This window comes from Rhinichthys klamathensis, unplaced genomic scaffold, assembly GCF_029890125.1.
Source record: "Rhinichthys klamathensis goyatoka isolate OS25496 unplaced genomic scaffold, OSU_Roscu_1.1 h1tg000385l_1, whole genome shotgun sequence".
Taxonomy (NCBI): domain Eukaryota; kingdom Metazoa; phylum Chordata; class Actinopteri; order Cypriniformes; family Leuciscidae; genus Rhinichthys; species Rhinichthys klamathensis.
Genome location: NW_026606889.1, coordinates 259438 through 276424, shown reverse-complemented (window position 1 = coordinate 276424; position 16987 = coordinate 259438). Strand labels below are relative to the sequence as shown.

General features: G+C 42.1%; 1 protein-coding gene across 1 annotated transcript; it reads right to left on the bottom strand.

Moving 5' to 3' along the window:
• Positions 1–571: 571 nt before the first annotated feature.
• On the bottom strand, positions 572–6888 carry LOC130069823 (leukocyte elastase inhibitor-like). Its single transcript, XM_056233958.1, has 5 exons — positions 6700–6888; positions 6325–6504; positions 6053–6211; positions 805–913; positions 572–702 (listed from the first exon to the last, which is right to left on the bottom strand). Exons 1-5 carry the CDS (start codon positions 6865–6867, stop codon positions 572–574), a joined length of 747 nt encoding a protein of 248 aa, XP_056089933.1. The 5' UTR covers positions 6868–6888.
• Positions 6889–16987: the final 10099 nt, after the last annotated feature.

The window sequence follows — 16987 nt, the reverse complement described above, 5'->3', positions numbered from 1 at the left end:
GTTCAGCTTGTTAAATGCATGAGCTTTGTGATGTTTGGAGCAGCTTCACGAGACACAAAAGCAATATACTTGGACTCATGTTCGTGACAGTGTGATTTCACTGGCAAGATTGGACCGTTTCTATGTTTTAAAGCATCACTTTAACATTGTAAGAAAATGTTTAATTACTCCACTGTGTTTTTCTGATCACAGTATGGTGCAGTGTTCTGTGTTTTTAAACTCCATTAAGCCAAGGAGTGCATACTGGCAGATAAATACTACTTTGTTAAGCGACAGGTATTTTAAAAGTACGTTTAAGCTTTTTTGGGAAGAGTTAGAACCGTAAAGGGTCTTTTAATTCTCTACGGCAGTGGTGGGATTTTGGGAAAGCCCAAATAAAGCAGTTCTGTTTGCAGTATACTCGAAACGTCACTAGAGAGATAAATGTGAGTATGAAACACCTTGGAGACCGATATTTTAAAACTTCAAGAATTAGTTGAGTCGACTGGTGGTCAGAGTTATCTAGATTCTTTGTCAAACAAGAGGACACAGTTGGCTGATTTACTGGGCATTAAAACACAGGGGGCTCTGGTCAGGTCGAGGTTCCAGAGTGTGGACCAAATGGATGCTCATCCAGGTTCTTTTTAACTTGGAGAGAAAGAACGGTCAGAGCAGAGTCATTCATGCTCTGCGCTCCGAGTCTGGAGGGACTATTGACAAACCCTGCAGACATTCGAAAGAGAGCAGTTGGTTTTTATGAAAACCTGTATAAAAATGAGATTGGGGTGGAATACAGGAGTGACAGTGATTTTTTTAACGAATTACCCCAGGTGTCTGAAGAGGTCAATACTGAAATCTCTGGTGCTTTGAGCGTGGCTGAACTGTACAAGGCCCTCCAAGGAATGGAGTCTGGAAGGCGCCGGGCATTGACGGCCTGCCAGTAGATTTTTACAAGTCTTTCTGGTCAGAGCTAGGAGAGGACCTTCTGGAGGTTTTGAATGAAAGCTTGCTGAAGGCCAGCTGCCTCTGAGCTGCCGTAGAGCAGTGCTAACCCTCCTACCCAAGAAAGGCGACCTTGCAGATATAAAGTGCTGGAGGCCCGTATCACTACTCTGCAGCGACTACAAACTGCTCTCGAAAACGCTGGCTAACAGGTTGGCAGGAGCGATGGATGGTGTCATTCATCCTGACCAGACCTACTGTGTTCCTGGTAGGTCAATATTTGACAATGTTTCATTGATTCGTGATGTTATAGAGGTCTCCAAGATGTTACATTTAGATTGTGGGTTAATTTCATTAGATCAGGAGAAAGCATTTGACCGTGTTGAGTTTTGCTATTTGTGGAGAGTTTTAGAGGCTTTTGGGTTTTGTCAAAATTTTATAAATCATATTAAAGTTCTTTACAGTGGCGTTGAGAGTATTCTTAAGGTGAACGGTGGTTTATGTGCTCCTTTTAAAGCTCAGAGAGGTGTAAGGCAGGGGTGCTCAGTGTCTGGTATGCTCTACGCTTTGGCAATAGAGCCACTTTTACAACAGATACGGGTTAAACTTCATGGTATATGTTTGCCAAACCGTAAAAATAACATGATACTGTCAGCTTATGCCGATGATGTCATAGTAATGGTTAATAGGCAAAGTGACATACAGGTTTTGTTAGGTTTACTTAACATTTTTAAAGGTTTATCTTCTGCAAGTGTAAACTGGAAAAAGAGTGAAACTTTATTATTAGGTAAATGGGCAGGTGGGAGACCAGATCTCCCTGAAGGTTTAGGTTGGGGAAAATCAGGGTTTAAATACTTAGGAGTGTATCTTGGTGATGATGTTACAGTGAAAAAAAATTGGGAAGGAGTCATTGAAAAGGTTAAAGGTCGTCTGGATAAATGGAGATGGTTAATTCCAAAGATGTCATATAGAGGGCGTATTGTAATTATAAATAATTTAGTTGCTTCTTCACTGTGGCATAAGTTTGCATGTATTGATCCTCCCTCACATCTTTTAGCGAAAATCCAAACTATTTAGTAGATTTCTTCTGGGATAAATTGCATTGGGTCCCACAGAGTGTGTTATTCTTGCCTAAGGAGGAGGGTGGACAGGGTCTAATACATCTTCACAGCAGAATCGCAACTTTTCGGTTGCAACTCATACAAAAACTACTAGTTGGTTCAGTTGAATATAAATGGTGTTCTGTCGCATATGTTATTTTACGTAATCTTGAGGATCTGGGTTTGGACAAAACTATTTTTTTTCTGGACCCTACAAAATTGAACACTTCTGGTCTACCAGTGTTTTATAAGAACCTTTTTAAGGTTTGGAGTCTTTTTGTTTTTAAAAAAGCAGAGGTTTCACAGTCACTTCATTGGCTTTTGGAAGAGCCTCTAGTTCGTGGAGCACGTCTGGATGTGTCTGCCGGTGGCCTCTTTCCAGGACTTAACAAAACACTCATTGACAGTAAAACCACCACTTTGAGGCAATTACTGGAAATAGCAGGACTTGATTTTAAGAATGAAGAAGCGACGGCTCAACATCTGGAATTCGATCAACTCGTCTAGTTGTGCAGCTATTGGTGAAATGGCAGACGCTTCTTAATACAACAGAAAGAACTTTGTTGACTGAGTGTCGTGATGGTCTCTGTAAACCAAATCCTGAAGACCCTTTTCCTTGTTTGTTGTTTTCTTTGAACCTAGAAGAGGTTTCTGGAGTGTTTTTAAAAGTTTTGATTCCTTGTGTGTAGACTTTTTTTCTTGTACTGGGAAAACTTTGTATAAGTATTGTGTCATTTTGTTTAACAAAAAAATGCTAGATAAGAAAACAGATACTCCGTGGCGTGATTTTTTTACATTGAATGTGGATAGAAAACCTGAGTGGAGAGCACTTTATAAACCACCGTTGACGAAAAAGACAGGTGACTTACAGTGGAGAATTCTTCACGGCGCTGTCGCCGTCAATGCTTTTGTTTCAATTTTAAATTCTGAGGTTGATGCTCAATGTCCTTTTTGCACTGAAAGAGAAACCATTTTTCATGCATTTGTAAACTGTGCAAGATTAAAGCCTTTATTTTTGTTTTTAGAAAGTATTTTTCAGAGGTGTAATGAAACTTTTTCGACAGTATCATTTATTTTTGGTTTTAAATATGTGTTGAAAAACAGATTTGTATGTCAGTTGTTGAATTTTGTGTTAGGCCAAGCAAAGTTGGCTATTTATATTAGTAGAAAAAAGAAAATCGAGCAAAACTCTGAGCAGAATGTAGTTGCTATGTTTTCAAACATGTTGAAAGCTAGGATATTAATTGATTTTGCTTTTTACAAGCATATGGATGATCTCATTACCTTTGAAGGTATTTGGTGTTGCAATGAGGCATTATGCTCTGTATTTGAAGGTGACTTGTTTTTTGCACATTGATTGTGAGTTGGGGCTGCTCTTAATATTTATGCATATTGTATTGTAAATATACTGTGAAATGATTTTGTAATAAAAGTTTGTAAAAATCAAATCTCTCTCTCTCTCTCTCTCTCTCTCTCTCTCTCTCTCTCTCTCTCTCTCTCTCTCTCTCTCTCTCTCTCTCTCTCTCTCTCTCTCTCTCTCTCTCTCTCTCTCTCTCTCTCTCTCTCTCTCTCTCTCTCTCTCTCTCTCTCTCTCTCTCTCTCTCTCTCTCTCTCTCTCTCTCTCCTCTCTCTCTCTCTCTCTCTCTCTCACACACACACACTCCAGCATTGCAATCTTGACATCGCTGCCTGTTCATTATGCGGTCACACCAAACGCGAATAGAGCGTCAAATTCGCATCTAGTTCGACGCTAGTCCTAAGCGAATAGGATGCGCATATAAGCCAACGTCTGAAGTGAACGCGCGTTCAAAGCTAAGCCTATGGTACAGATTATGTGTCCCTAAAGAACCCGCGTATCTGACAGTAGTTACGTATTACATTAATTAATTTGCACGCGAGTTTTATTTATTTTTATACCGTGTATTCTCCGTGTAAATTCGTGCACCGAACCGTGACGCCCGTACCGTTTCGGTTCGATACGAATACATGTACCGTTCCACCCCTACTATCTATAGGGCGCAGCTGATTGGTTTCTGCTGTATCAGTAGCCAATGAGCTCGCTGCTCAACCATCAATCCTTGGGTATCATTTGCAGTCCACCAGAGGGGTCGCCTCCTCTGCTGCCTTGGCAAGAGGTGCCCCCTTGCAGTTTGTTTGTAATGCGGCAGGCTGGTCCTCTCCGCACACATTCATAAGATTTTATAGTTTGGATCTTCATGCCACTCCGGGCTCTCACTCTCACCTTGCGACATCGCAAGCTAACGTCTAGGGCTTTCCTGCGTTTCTTGTGAGCACACCTACACATCCGTAAGGAGTCCAGACACCTTCAAGCACGGCGGCGTGGGTATTCTCGTTCCCAATGCGCTAAGCAGCGTGGCATCGATTGCGAGATGCTGCGCTACTTTGCCGTGCTGATGATGTCCCAGGACTGCTCTTCAGACAAAATATCCTGACGATGCACCTGCGGCTCATCTAATTATAGCCTCACGTCGCGGGTGCGCGCCGATGACGTCACCGACCGAGGCTATATTACTTCCGGTCGATTCCATCGACGTGTTTACACACTATATTCACAGCTGGTCACCATTAAAGACGTTCCCAATGCGCTAAGCAGCGCAGCATCTCGTTCTGCTTTTTCAGGAACAGCGTTACTGTCAAGCAGTGGTGTAAAGTAACGAATTACAAATACTCTCGTTACTGTAATTGAGTAGTTTTTTTTAGGAATTGTACTTTTTTAAGTAGTTTAAAGACAGTGTACTTTTACTTTTACTTGAGTACATTTTAAGTGCTGTATCGGTACTTTTACTGCGCTATTTTCCCTGAACCTGCCGTCGCTACATTTATATTAATATTTATTTTTATAATAAGTCATGTGACTCCATGCGTGATTCCCGTCAAATCAAATCGCGTGCGGAAAACTTTGCATCAAACCAGCATCAACAGACTTCGAGACACCTGGCGCCTATTTATTTTGTTCACGAAGTGACTTCGGAGTGGATCTTGAGCCTGGAGGAAGTTCATGCATTTGTGTCTTCATATAGCCTAGGCAAAAAAAACATTTAAATTGTCGTATTTAAATTGTCTTTGTGGTTAAATATTTACACACACACACACACACTAGTCTACATTGCGATTTGATTTCAAGTGTACTGAACTGCTTTCTATTTATTCCTCAAAAAAATGACAAATTCCGTGAAATTCCGCGTTATAGGCCTACAGTAAATTCCTTTTTTATGACTGGATTTTCGTCAGCATTTTGGGGGGGGGGGGGGGGGGGTCGTTTGAGGGGGCGGGCTGCCCCTCCAAAACAATGGTAGGGGGAAACAGTCAAAAATAAAACTGTTGGAGAAATATTGAAATACTGTTTTTGTTTTTTGTTTTTTTATGAATGTGTGATAAAAGAGTAAGCTACATTTTCAATTTGCAGGGTATAAGGTGGACTAACATTCATTGCATAATACTCACTACTCACTACTCTTGAGTACTTTTAAAAGGGCTACTTTTTACTCCTACTTTGAGTAGTATTTAGGACAGGTACTTTAACCCTACTCTCACTAAATTTTTTGACGAGTAACAGTACTTTTACTTGAGTATGCTTTTTCAGTACTCTTTCCACCACTGCTGTCAAGTAACCCGGAATGTTTTTCAGCGTCCCTCCTCCACCTCAACTCCTCACTCATGATTATTCCCAGCCAGGGATGAGTGGGAGTGCTCTGGGTTTGGGCCAATTTACGAGCTTGGAGCTCTCTCCTTGGACAGCACGCCAAATACGCATATTTTATACTATATCTTTTTATATGTAATTAAGAACTTGTGAAAACTGTATTGTTAACTAAGTATAAATCAAAAAAACACTATTAAAGTGTCTGTCTCAAAGTTCTTATGGAAATGTGAACTTTACGGCCAAATAAAAAGTGCATTACAGTTCAAACTTTGACCTCCAAAAAACTAAATAGGTCAACTCAATATCTCATAAAGCTGAACATGGTCCTTAAGAAAACATTTTGCTGAACTTAAAAAGCAACAAAAACACAGAGAATTATTTGTAGAGTAAGTTTATGCTGGATTTCACCTTGTGTTTTTTTCTCCACCCATTTGTTGATGTTGACACGAGCAGCCTCTGATTTGTTCTTGAAGTCCACCTTCTCCAGTCCGGCTTCATAGTAGCTTTTTGCGTCATTGAGGAATTTCTGTAACATAGCAAACCGATTGAGGTACAAATGATATTAGAGTCAAGAACATTTCCAGAAACTTGTCCTTTAATAACAAAACCAAACTTTGAATTATTTGGTTTGAGTCTTACCTCAACAAACTGGTAGGATTGCTCTCCGTAGAGGCGGTTGGCAAGACTCAAAGCATACGGGACTCCAGGTTTGTTCAGCTCAGTCATAAACTTTTTGAAGCTGGAATGAATTTGGTCCACTGAATCATGATGTCCTGGAGTCGCGGCATCAGGTTTGAGAGGGTTTTTAAAGCCCAGGACCTGCACAGCATTATTGCGGGTAGAATTAATAAAGATAACCTCACTATTCTGATAAATTCAGCATATAGTAAAATACAGGATATAATAGTTTAAAATACTGAGCATGATGATGCATCCAACACACATATAGCCTAAATATGCATTTTGAATTCTGAACTACTGGTCATGAAACATACTACACAAGTGTGAGATCACCTTAATCATCTGAGCCGCTGTGTTTCCTCTTGCACCGAGCGACACCATGGCCAGAGCCGAGGAGATGCTGACAGGAGAGTAGAACACATTTCCTGATGCGTTTCCTCCGCTGATCTTCTTGAACAGGTCGAGGGAGAACTGTGTGTTTGCTGCTGTCAAAGGCTCCATTTTCACAAGCTGAGCAAGAAATAGCAGTAGTTTTATCAACAGCAGATTTGAAAATCTTCTTCACACAATCTAGTTAGATCTGTTTTAATCAAATGTTATTACTGTGTAATTGTTTTTTGTTATACCCGGATTTATTTTCTGTCTTAATTAAATACTCATTCTCTGCATTTGAGTCCTCGCTCTCCTTTCCACAACTATCCCGTGACAGTGGTGGACTAACCTTCCACCTAACTTCACAAAATAGAGTCCTTTACAATAACAGTTACTGTAAAGGACTCTATTTTGTGAAGTTAGGTGGAAGGTTAGTCCACCACTGTCACGGGATAGTTGTGGAAAGGAGAGCGAGGACTCAAATGCAGAGAATGAGTATTTAATTAAGACAGAAAATAAATCCGGGTATAACAAAAACAAAGCAGGCACGAAACAGGTCATTACTCATAACACGGGTGAACATCAATAACGAACAAGCACAGGACTACAAACACAGGGAGACTAAATGGGGAACAAACAAGGAGGGTAACGAACAAGGCAGGTGGGAAAGATTAATCAATTATCAGGAAACGAGATGGAGGGGATAGACAATTGACAGGAGAGCACATGGCACAATGAATACAAGACAAGCCATGTGCTCACAATAAACCAGACCAACACAAACACATGACAAACCCGGAGTGTCACAGCTCTGTCACTAAACCCAGAGAAGACACAGATAATAGTGACAGAACTGTGACACTACCCCCCCTCAAAGGGACGCCACCTGGCGTTCCCAAGGAGGGACACCAAAAACAAGACAGGAACATGAAAATACAAAGCACCCGAACTCAACAACGGACCAGACAGACAGATCAAAACACCAAGACAGGGAGGGGAGGGAGGGAAGCCATTCCAGTCACTACCCGCCTGGCGGGCCACAAAGTCCTAAGCATAGACCAGGGAGGGACAGGAGGGTTGAGCCAGGGAGGGACGGGAGGGTTGAGCCAGGTAATCTCAGGCTTGTCAGGAGTCCTGGCTGAGGTCCAGGGTGGTGCAGGCTGGACAGTACACCAGGGCGGATCAGGCTGTGCAGGACCCCAGGGCGGATCAGGCTGTGCAGGACCCCAGGGCGGATCAGGCTGTGTAGACCCTTCGGGCGGCCATGGTGGAGATGACCATTCAGGTGGCCATGGTGGAAACCACCCTTTGGGCTGCCATGTTGGGAACCACCCTTCTGGCGGCCATGGTGGACGAGAAGCCCTGGGTGCCGAAGCATCAGGGCGAGGCGCTTGGGTGGCGCCGTCAGGGCGAGGCGCTTGGGTGGTGCCGTCAGGGCGAGGCGCTTGGGTGGCGCCGTCAGGGCGAGACACTTGGGTGGCGCCGTCAGGGCGAGAAGCCCTGGGTGCCGAAGCGTCAGGGCGGGGTGCTTGGGTGGCGCCGTCAGGGCGAGGCGCTTGGGTGGCGCCGTCAGGGCGAGGCGCTTGGGTGGCGCCGTCAGGGCGAGAAGCCCTGGGTGCCGAAGCGTCAGGGCGAGGTGCTTGGGTGGCGCCGTCAGGGCGAGAAGCCATGGGTGCCGAAGCTTGGGTGGCGCCGTCAGGGCGAGAACCTTGGGTGGCCCCGCTGCAGGCCTCACTGGATGCTTCGGGGTCTCGACTGCGGGCCTCGGAACAAGCTCCGGGCCTCGTTGTTGACCGGAAGCTCTCTTCCTCTTCCGTCTCTGAGAGCGAGAGGGTGCTGCAGTCTCCTCAGCTACCACTGGAGACGTGACTGAGAGAGTGGACAGATCTGGGGCAACTGAAATCAGGGCCTCCCGGACCATCGGACTTGAGCCCCCGGAAGTTGAGTCCTGCTGGACCACCGGGCTTGAGACCACCGAAGTTGGGTCCTCCCGGACCACCGGGCTTGGGACCACCGAAGTTGAGTCCTCCCGGACCACCGGGCTTGAGACCACCGAAGTTGGGTCCTCCCGGACCCCTGTGCTTGGGACCACCGAAGTTGAGTCCTTCTGGACCACTGGCCTTGGGACCCCTGAAGTCGGGTCCTCCCTGACCACCGAATTCGGAGGATCTATGTGACGTTCTAGGAGTCTTAGGAATTCCTCAAACGTCGACCTCTCCAAACCTCTCATAATGCCAAAAGGTATTGGCTCATCAAGGGCATAATTGAATAGATCCTTCAGAGCACCCTCACTAAGTCTCAATCCCTCTGCCGCTGCAGTGAATCTCTGGGCAAAGTCCCTCACTTTAGTCCCCAGTTGCCGAAGAGAGGTCAATTCACTGAATTTCACTATCCGTTCATATAACGGGCATGACAAAGGAGGGACCGGTGGTTCCCTTGACTTCTTCCTCTGCTGAGTCCTCATGATGGCTTGTTCGTTCTGTCACGGGATAGTTGTGGAAAGGAGAGCGAGGACTCAAATGCAGAGAATGAGTATTTAATTAAGACAGAAAATAAATCCGGGTATAACAAAAACAAAGCAGGCACGAAACAGGAAGCAGGCACGAAACAGGTCATTACTCATAACACGGGTGAACATCAATAACGAACAAGCACAGGACTACAAACACAGGGAGACTAAATAGGGAACAAACAAGGAGGGTAACGAACAAGGCAGGTGGGAAAGATGAATCAATTATCAGGAAACGAGATGGGAGGGGATAGACAATTGACAGGAGAGCACATGGCACAATGAATACAAGACAAGCCATGTGCTCACAATAAACCAGACCAACACAAACACATGACAAACCGGGAGTGTCACAGCTCTGTCACTAAACCCAGAGAAGACACAGATAATAGTGACAGAACTGTGACAACCACGGAACTCCGGCAAGATGTGTGACAGGAGACAGAAGATCGTTTAACGTTAACTGTTTATCTCTTTAGATTTGTCAATATACATATCCAGCATTATACAGCATTAGCCAGAATTGAGGTGGTAAAATGTGGCTTAGTCTGAAATAATAAACAAATAAATATATCAGAATATGTCTGAATACAGTAAACATAAAGATTCACCTCAGTATACATCATCTATACAAACAGGTGAAACTCAAAAAATGCAAAAGTTCATTTATTTCAGTAATTATTCAACTTAAAAGGTGAAACTAATATATTATATAGACTCATTACATGCAAAGTGAGATATTTCAAGCCTTTATTTGATATCATTTTGATGATTATTGCGTACAGCTTATGAAAACCCCTAATTCAAAATCTCAGAAAATTTGAATATTACATGAAATCAATAAAAAAAAAGGATTTTAAATGCAGAAACGTTGGCCCTCTGAAAAGTACAATCATGCATATGTACTCAGTACTTGGTTTGGGCCCGTTTTTGCATGAATTACTGCCTCAATGCGGCGTGGCATGGATGCTATCAGCCTGTCGCACTGCTGAGGTGTTATGGAAGACCAGGATGCTACAATAGCGGCCTTCAGCTCTTCTGCATTGTTTGGTCTCATGTCTTTCATCTTTCTCTTGGCAATGCCCCATAGGTTCTCTATGGAGTTCAGGTCAGGCGAGTTTGGCCAATCAAGCACAGTAATCCCATGGTCATTGAACCAGGTTTTGGTACTTTTGGCTGCTGTCCTGCTGGAAAATAAAGTCAGCATCTCCATAAAGCTCGTCTGCTGAAGGAAGCATAAAGTGCTCTAAAATGTCGCGCTGACTCTGGACTTAATAAAGCACAGTGGACCAACACCAGCAGATGACATGGCTCCCCAAACCAACACAGACTATGGAAACTTCACACTGGACTTCAAGCATCTAGGATTGTGTGTTTCTCCATTCTTCCTCCAGACTCTGGAACCTTGGTTTCCAAATGAGATCAAAATTTGCTCTCATCAGAAAAGAGGACTTTGGACCACTGAGAAACAGACCAGTTCTTTTTTTTTTCTTTAGGCCAGGTAAGACGCTTCTGACGTTGCTTGTTGTTCAGGAGCGGCTTGACAAGAGGAATACGACATTTGAAGCCCATGTCCAGGACCCGTCTGTGTGTGGTGGCTCTTGATGCAGTAACTCCAGCCTCAGTCCACTCCTCGTGAAGCTCCCCCACACATTTGAATGGCCTTTTCCTGACAATCCTCTCCAGGCTACGGTCATCCCTGATGCCTGTCACTGTGCACCTTTTTCTTCCACACTTTTCCCTTCCACTCAACTTTCTATTAATTTGGCTTGATACAGCACTTTGAGAACATCCAACTTCTTTTGCAATTACCTTTTGAGGCTTTCCCTCCTTGTGGAGGGTGTCAATGATGGTTTTCTGCACAACTGTCAGGTCAGCAGTCTTCCCCATGATTGTGAAGTCCACTGAAGCAGACTGAAAGACCAATTAAAGGCTCAGGAACCCTTTGCAGGTGTTTTGGATTAATTAGCTGATTAGAGTATGACACTTTGAGCCTACAATACTGAATCTTTTCACAATATTCTAATTTTCTGAGATTTTGAATTTGGGGTTTTCATAAGCTGTAAGTCATAATCATCAAAATTATATCAAATAAAGGCGTGAAAAATCTCACTTTGCATGTAATGAGTCTATATAATATATTAGTTTCACCTTTTTAGTTGAATTACTGAAATAAATGAACTTTTTCACGATATTCAAATTTTTCGAGTTTCACCTAGCCTATGTTTATATTGTCCTCAGCGGTAAATGGCGCTAAGGGGGAATTACACTGGCATCACTCGCATCTAAACACATTAATCACGATATGAACAGAGTAACAACAATCGGATATACAGCTGCGACATGAAAGTGTTAATATATCACAATATAACCGCTAAATATAAGAATAAATGAACTTACATTCATGCACGAAGAAGATGTGGAAGATGGCGACAGAGACGAAACTGAAAGTAAACTAAAACCGCTCTGGCGGAATGCGCGTCAGCGCGCTGCTAGTGCACAACACAACAGCGTAACACATTAAAGGGCGACCCATACCATATATGTATAATCCATCTGGAATATCTTCCCACACAAGCTTTTTCATATATTGGGGTATTAGATTTTTATTGATGTGTAATTACAACATATCAAAAATCCAATCTTTCAAATTTCCACCAACAGGTAGGCTACTTTTGGCATGGGCTTTAATAAACACAATTTCACCCCCCATAAATTCTAAATTTGGAATAATCAAAATATATTATACAAAAATAGATCTTTATTTTTTGATAAATGGTTTAATAACAGTTTATTTTTAGTACGTCAGCTATTTAACAACCAAGGTTTTTTTAATGACTTACACAGACATAATTTATTTCTGAATACAATGCCATTACCCCCAAAGAGTTTGCCATAGTTATGGGAGCAATACCAACAGGAATCTGTATCCTCTTTAAAAACTGCATTCACTCTCCTAATTACTACTTTTCCTGATCCAACTGAAACTCCAATAAAATATGTTTTTCAGGAAAGAAAGATAGAGACAATAAAGTTAGATCCCTTTTTCTTGTAGATATCATTTCTGTTTGTCCTGCAATCTCTTACTGGAATAATTTATTTCAAAATTTAAATTGGAAAAAGATTTGGTCCCTACAACAAAAATATTTTCTAACTAAGTAAAAGAAGTGTCCTACAAAATAATAAATACATTTTACCCTGTTAAATACTTTATGATTAAATATAAAAGTAATATTGACACAAGATGCTCATTTTGCCAAGTTCACACTGAAACTGTTTTTCATTTATTTTGGTCATGTTTCTATACCAAACAACTATGGGGAAATATTGACATGTATATTAAAGATAATATCCAGCAAGATATATCAGTAACCTTTAAAGACATTATTTGTGGATACTTTGATTCTGACCCCACTAAAATAAAAGCCTGCTTTGTTACTAATTTAATTGATTTCATTGGAAAAGTTTATATCCATAAATGTAAATTTACCAACAACAAACCAATTTTTATTGTTTTTTTGAAAGAATTTAAAATGTACCTTAAAGGGATACTCCACCGTTTTTTCATATTAAACTATGTTATTCCCTTAACTAAGACGAGTTGATACATACCTCTCTCGTCTCAGTGCGTGCACTAAATCGTCTTGCGGCGAAACTTTGCTAGCCCAGTTCATTCAATAGGGGCCAAGCAGAGAAGGTACCAAACACCTCCACGTTTTCCCTATTTAAATACAGTTACTCTCCTTCCACTCCAGTGGTTTTGGGGCACACCTTGGTGGTTAAAGGTTGTATAAGCGATGTTCAGGCCCAAAAATAAATGATTACATTCATCTAATCTTTTCTAACGATCCGCTAGCTGCCCGCCCCATAAGCAGGCTGTCAAAAAAACCGCTTTTCCACCAACGCATTTTGAGAGCCGGTGTTGTGCCGAATTTCGACCCCCTGCCAAATTATTACCCCCCTCGTTGAAGTCAGTACCTGATTGCCTAATCCCAACCCCGCCCCTAATCCTAACCCCTCCCCCACAACTAATCCTAAACCTACCAATGCTAGGGGGGTAATAATTTGGCGGGGGTCGAAATTCGGCACAACACCGGTTCGGAGCCGGTGCCTGCGCGCCAACCAGTTCTTTGTGTTTCGACAGCCAAAGAACCGGTTCTCGGCCAGGAAAACAGGTTCCAAAGCGGCACCAACTCTTTGCTGGACTAGAACCGTTCTTTTACCACGTCATGCTTACGTCGGGGGCTGGGGGCGGGTTTAGATAACATATTTTCTGACATAATAGGATCGCAAAGCCAGGAGAAACATTTGCAGAAACACGATGTAGTCCGCCATTGTAATTGTTATGCTTGAAGTTGGAGCAAGCGTTTCTAGTTTTATTTTTTATTTTTTTTATTGAAAACGTTATGTAAGCAAAGGAGAAAACAGTCACAATATAGAACAAATAAATGGAAGGGAAAAAAAGACACAAGACAGGAGTACATAACTAATCAGAAAAGATTACATATCAAAGGAAAAGATTAAAAGACTTACATATTTCAATTGTTTTTAAAGCCTTCTTGGTTCACGAGTTAGAGATAAACCCAAAGTAATGTTGTACTTGCAAGCGTTTCTAGCTAAGATGTATGGCGACGTACACAGTGACGTAACGACGTCGTTCGCTGGGCGCTCTAGTCAGTGGAAAAACAAACAGGTTCTGAGAAGGTTCGCAAGTTGAACCAACTCCGAACCAACTTTGAACCAGCACCAGTTCCGAACCAGTTCGTTTTTGGTGGAAAAGGGGTAGTAGGCAGCCTAGGCTCTGAGATCTGCACACAAAAACCACCACTCAAAATCAAAATACATAGTGTTCCAACCAATCACGGACAGGGGCGGGTGTTGTGAGGTTTTGCGCTCGTGCACAGGCTGGATGCGAAGTCAGAGCAAAACCCGCCCCTGTCGGTGATTGGTTGGAACACTGTTTATTTTGGTTTTGAGTGGTGGTTTTTGTGTGCAGATCTCAGAGCCTAGGCTGCCCACAGAGACGCGTTTTTTTGACAGCCTGCTTATGGGGCGGGCAGCTAGCGGATCGTTAGGAAAGATTAAATGAATGTGATCATTTATTTTTTGGCCTGAAAATCACTGATACAACCTTTAAGCATAACCCTCACATTGACTGGGCTCTTAATTCTGTGTTGGCATGGAGCTTATTCTTTTTATCTCGGTGTTTACTTTCTGCATCATCTCCTTTAATATCTGTTTTTGCGTTACAAGAGGAACTGGTGAAATTGGTGGATGTACCGGACACTTACCATGACTTGATAACGATGTTCAGTAAGTCCCGAGCTTCATCTTTCCCTCCACACCGCCCATATGATTGTGCGATAGATTTATTGCCTGGCACTTCTCCACCTAAAGGGTGCCTTTACTCACTCTCCAGTCCTGAGAGGGAGGCCATGGAGAGTTACATCAGCGATTCTCTGTTGCTGGCATAATACGTCCTTCTTCCTCTCCGGCTGGGGCGCGCTACTTCTTTGTGGGGAAGAAAGATGGGTCGTTGCATCCCTATATAGATTATCGGGGGCTGAATGACATCATAGTAAAGAATAGCCACCCTTTGCCGTTGATGTCTTCAGCTTTTGAACTCTTACAGGGAGTGATAATCTTTACGAAGTTGGACCACCACAATGCTTATCACCTGGTTTGGATTAGGGAGGGGGACGAATGGAAGACCACCTTTAATACCCCCATAGGTCACTTTGAATATTTGGTTATGCCCTGACTCTCAAACTCTCCGGCGGTCTTCCAGGCACTTGTCAACGACGTGCTCAGAGACATGGTCGACCGGTTTGTATTTGTTTACTTCAATGACATCCTTATCTTCTCCCGGAAAGAGCGTGACCATGTCCATCAAGTCAGGTGAGTGTTACAGCGGCTACTCGGGAACTGTTTGTTTGCTGAGGTGGAGAAGTGCGAGTTTCACCCAAGGTCGGTTCCTTTCTTGGGTTTCGTTCTATCGCCCGAAGGCATCTGAATGGATCCTGCCAAGGTAAAAGCGGTTGCTGATTGGCCCACCCCAGATAGTCGTAAGGTGGTCCAGCGATTTCTGTGGTTTGCCCATTTTTACAGGCGATTCATTCAGAGTTTTAGTCAGGTTGTGCTGCCGCTGACGAATCTCACCTCCACACGAATGCGATTCTGTTGGTCGACGCTGACTCAGGAGGCTTATTTTGTACAGAAAAAATAATAAAAGAATGAAAACTTGAAACCAATTGAAAGACATGTTTCTCTTGTGATGGGCAGATTGACACAAACAAGCTGTTCAGGGAGTGAAGACCACTGCATAACAGGCGAGAAGCAAAGGAAGAAGAAGATGGTTTAAGCAAAGCCACTGGAAGGCAAGCCTGAAACCTTTAGCCATAAAAGCGTAACTGTTAAAGCTAACGCAGGGAAGGAATGAAGAGGCCGTTTTTTGAATGGATATCAATGGAGGAGAGGCTCCACTAAGCTGAATAAACGGTTTTTGTGAGGAAATAGCTTATCATTTAATGAATCGACAGCCTGTTCGCTAAACTTCAACATGTTTTACACTAACCAATACTTCCGTTGGGATCTATATGTAGGTTTTACTTGATAACATTTTTATTTTTTAAGAGAAGGCAGAGTGGGGAATGTCGCAAAAGGAAGAGCTCATTTACGGCATTACCACCACCAGCAACTGTGTAGTATTTAATAATATAGGCATGGAGTAATATTGAGTATTATTGTGTATATTATAAATTATAGTGATATTTTGTTCTTTGGATATCAGGTTTTACCAATTATAATAAGACTTGAATGACTATAACTGCCATGCACTATGATACTGATATAATGCATATAATGAATAAAGAGAAAATTAATAATTGAATTATAAATATTGTATTATATTGTTGTTTAATTAAAAATAATTAAAATAATGATTTGTTCTCTCTATGGCTTCCAGGTTTCAACAAAGGAATTAGACTTGAATTGTAATGATTTATGACTGCGGTGTATGCCTAATAATGATCCCACAAACATTGCAGACCCACTGTACGTTTAGTGATATACAACCCAATATAGAACATTTATTCACAAGACTGACGTGCTAATCCACAATAAACTTTGTGTAATGTAAACTATAACGGACTATCATAAAACTCTAAATTCTGGTCACTGACGTCACTGCCATTATATGATAGGCTGAGGTGCCTCATGTGATTCAAGTTAGCCTTTTTCCAATGGTAAGAGCCACAAACCCTATCATCTCCCAATACCAAGACAATCTCTGGTTTAAGTGGTTATTTTTGTATTTCCTTTAGTGGGTCTAATTTTTTATACAGATCACTTATACAGTGCCTTGCAAAAGTATTCATACCCTCATTTCTTTCGCATCAATCTACACCCCAGAATTATTTGCTATTCTGCAATGATTTGTCAAGGGCCAGATTTGTAATAATTTGCTAATTTATTAAAAAGCAAAAAGCTAAATAATTAAATTGCATAAGTATAGAGTATGGAGTGTTGTGTATGAAGTTTAAAAAATAAAAAATGATGGAACATTTTTTAGCATAAGGCTGCAACAAGACTAAATCTGTTTAATGTTTGGGTTTGAACTCCCTCTACAGGTAAAGAAGGTAAAGATGACATATTTGTCAGCGCAACTCAAGGCCACAAGAGGGCACACAGTCTTTTCCATGCAACATAGACTTTTCTCATTGTGTTCCAGATTTATGTTTT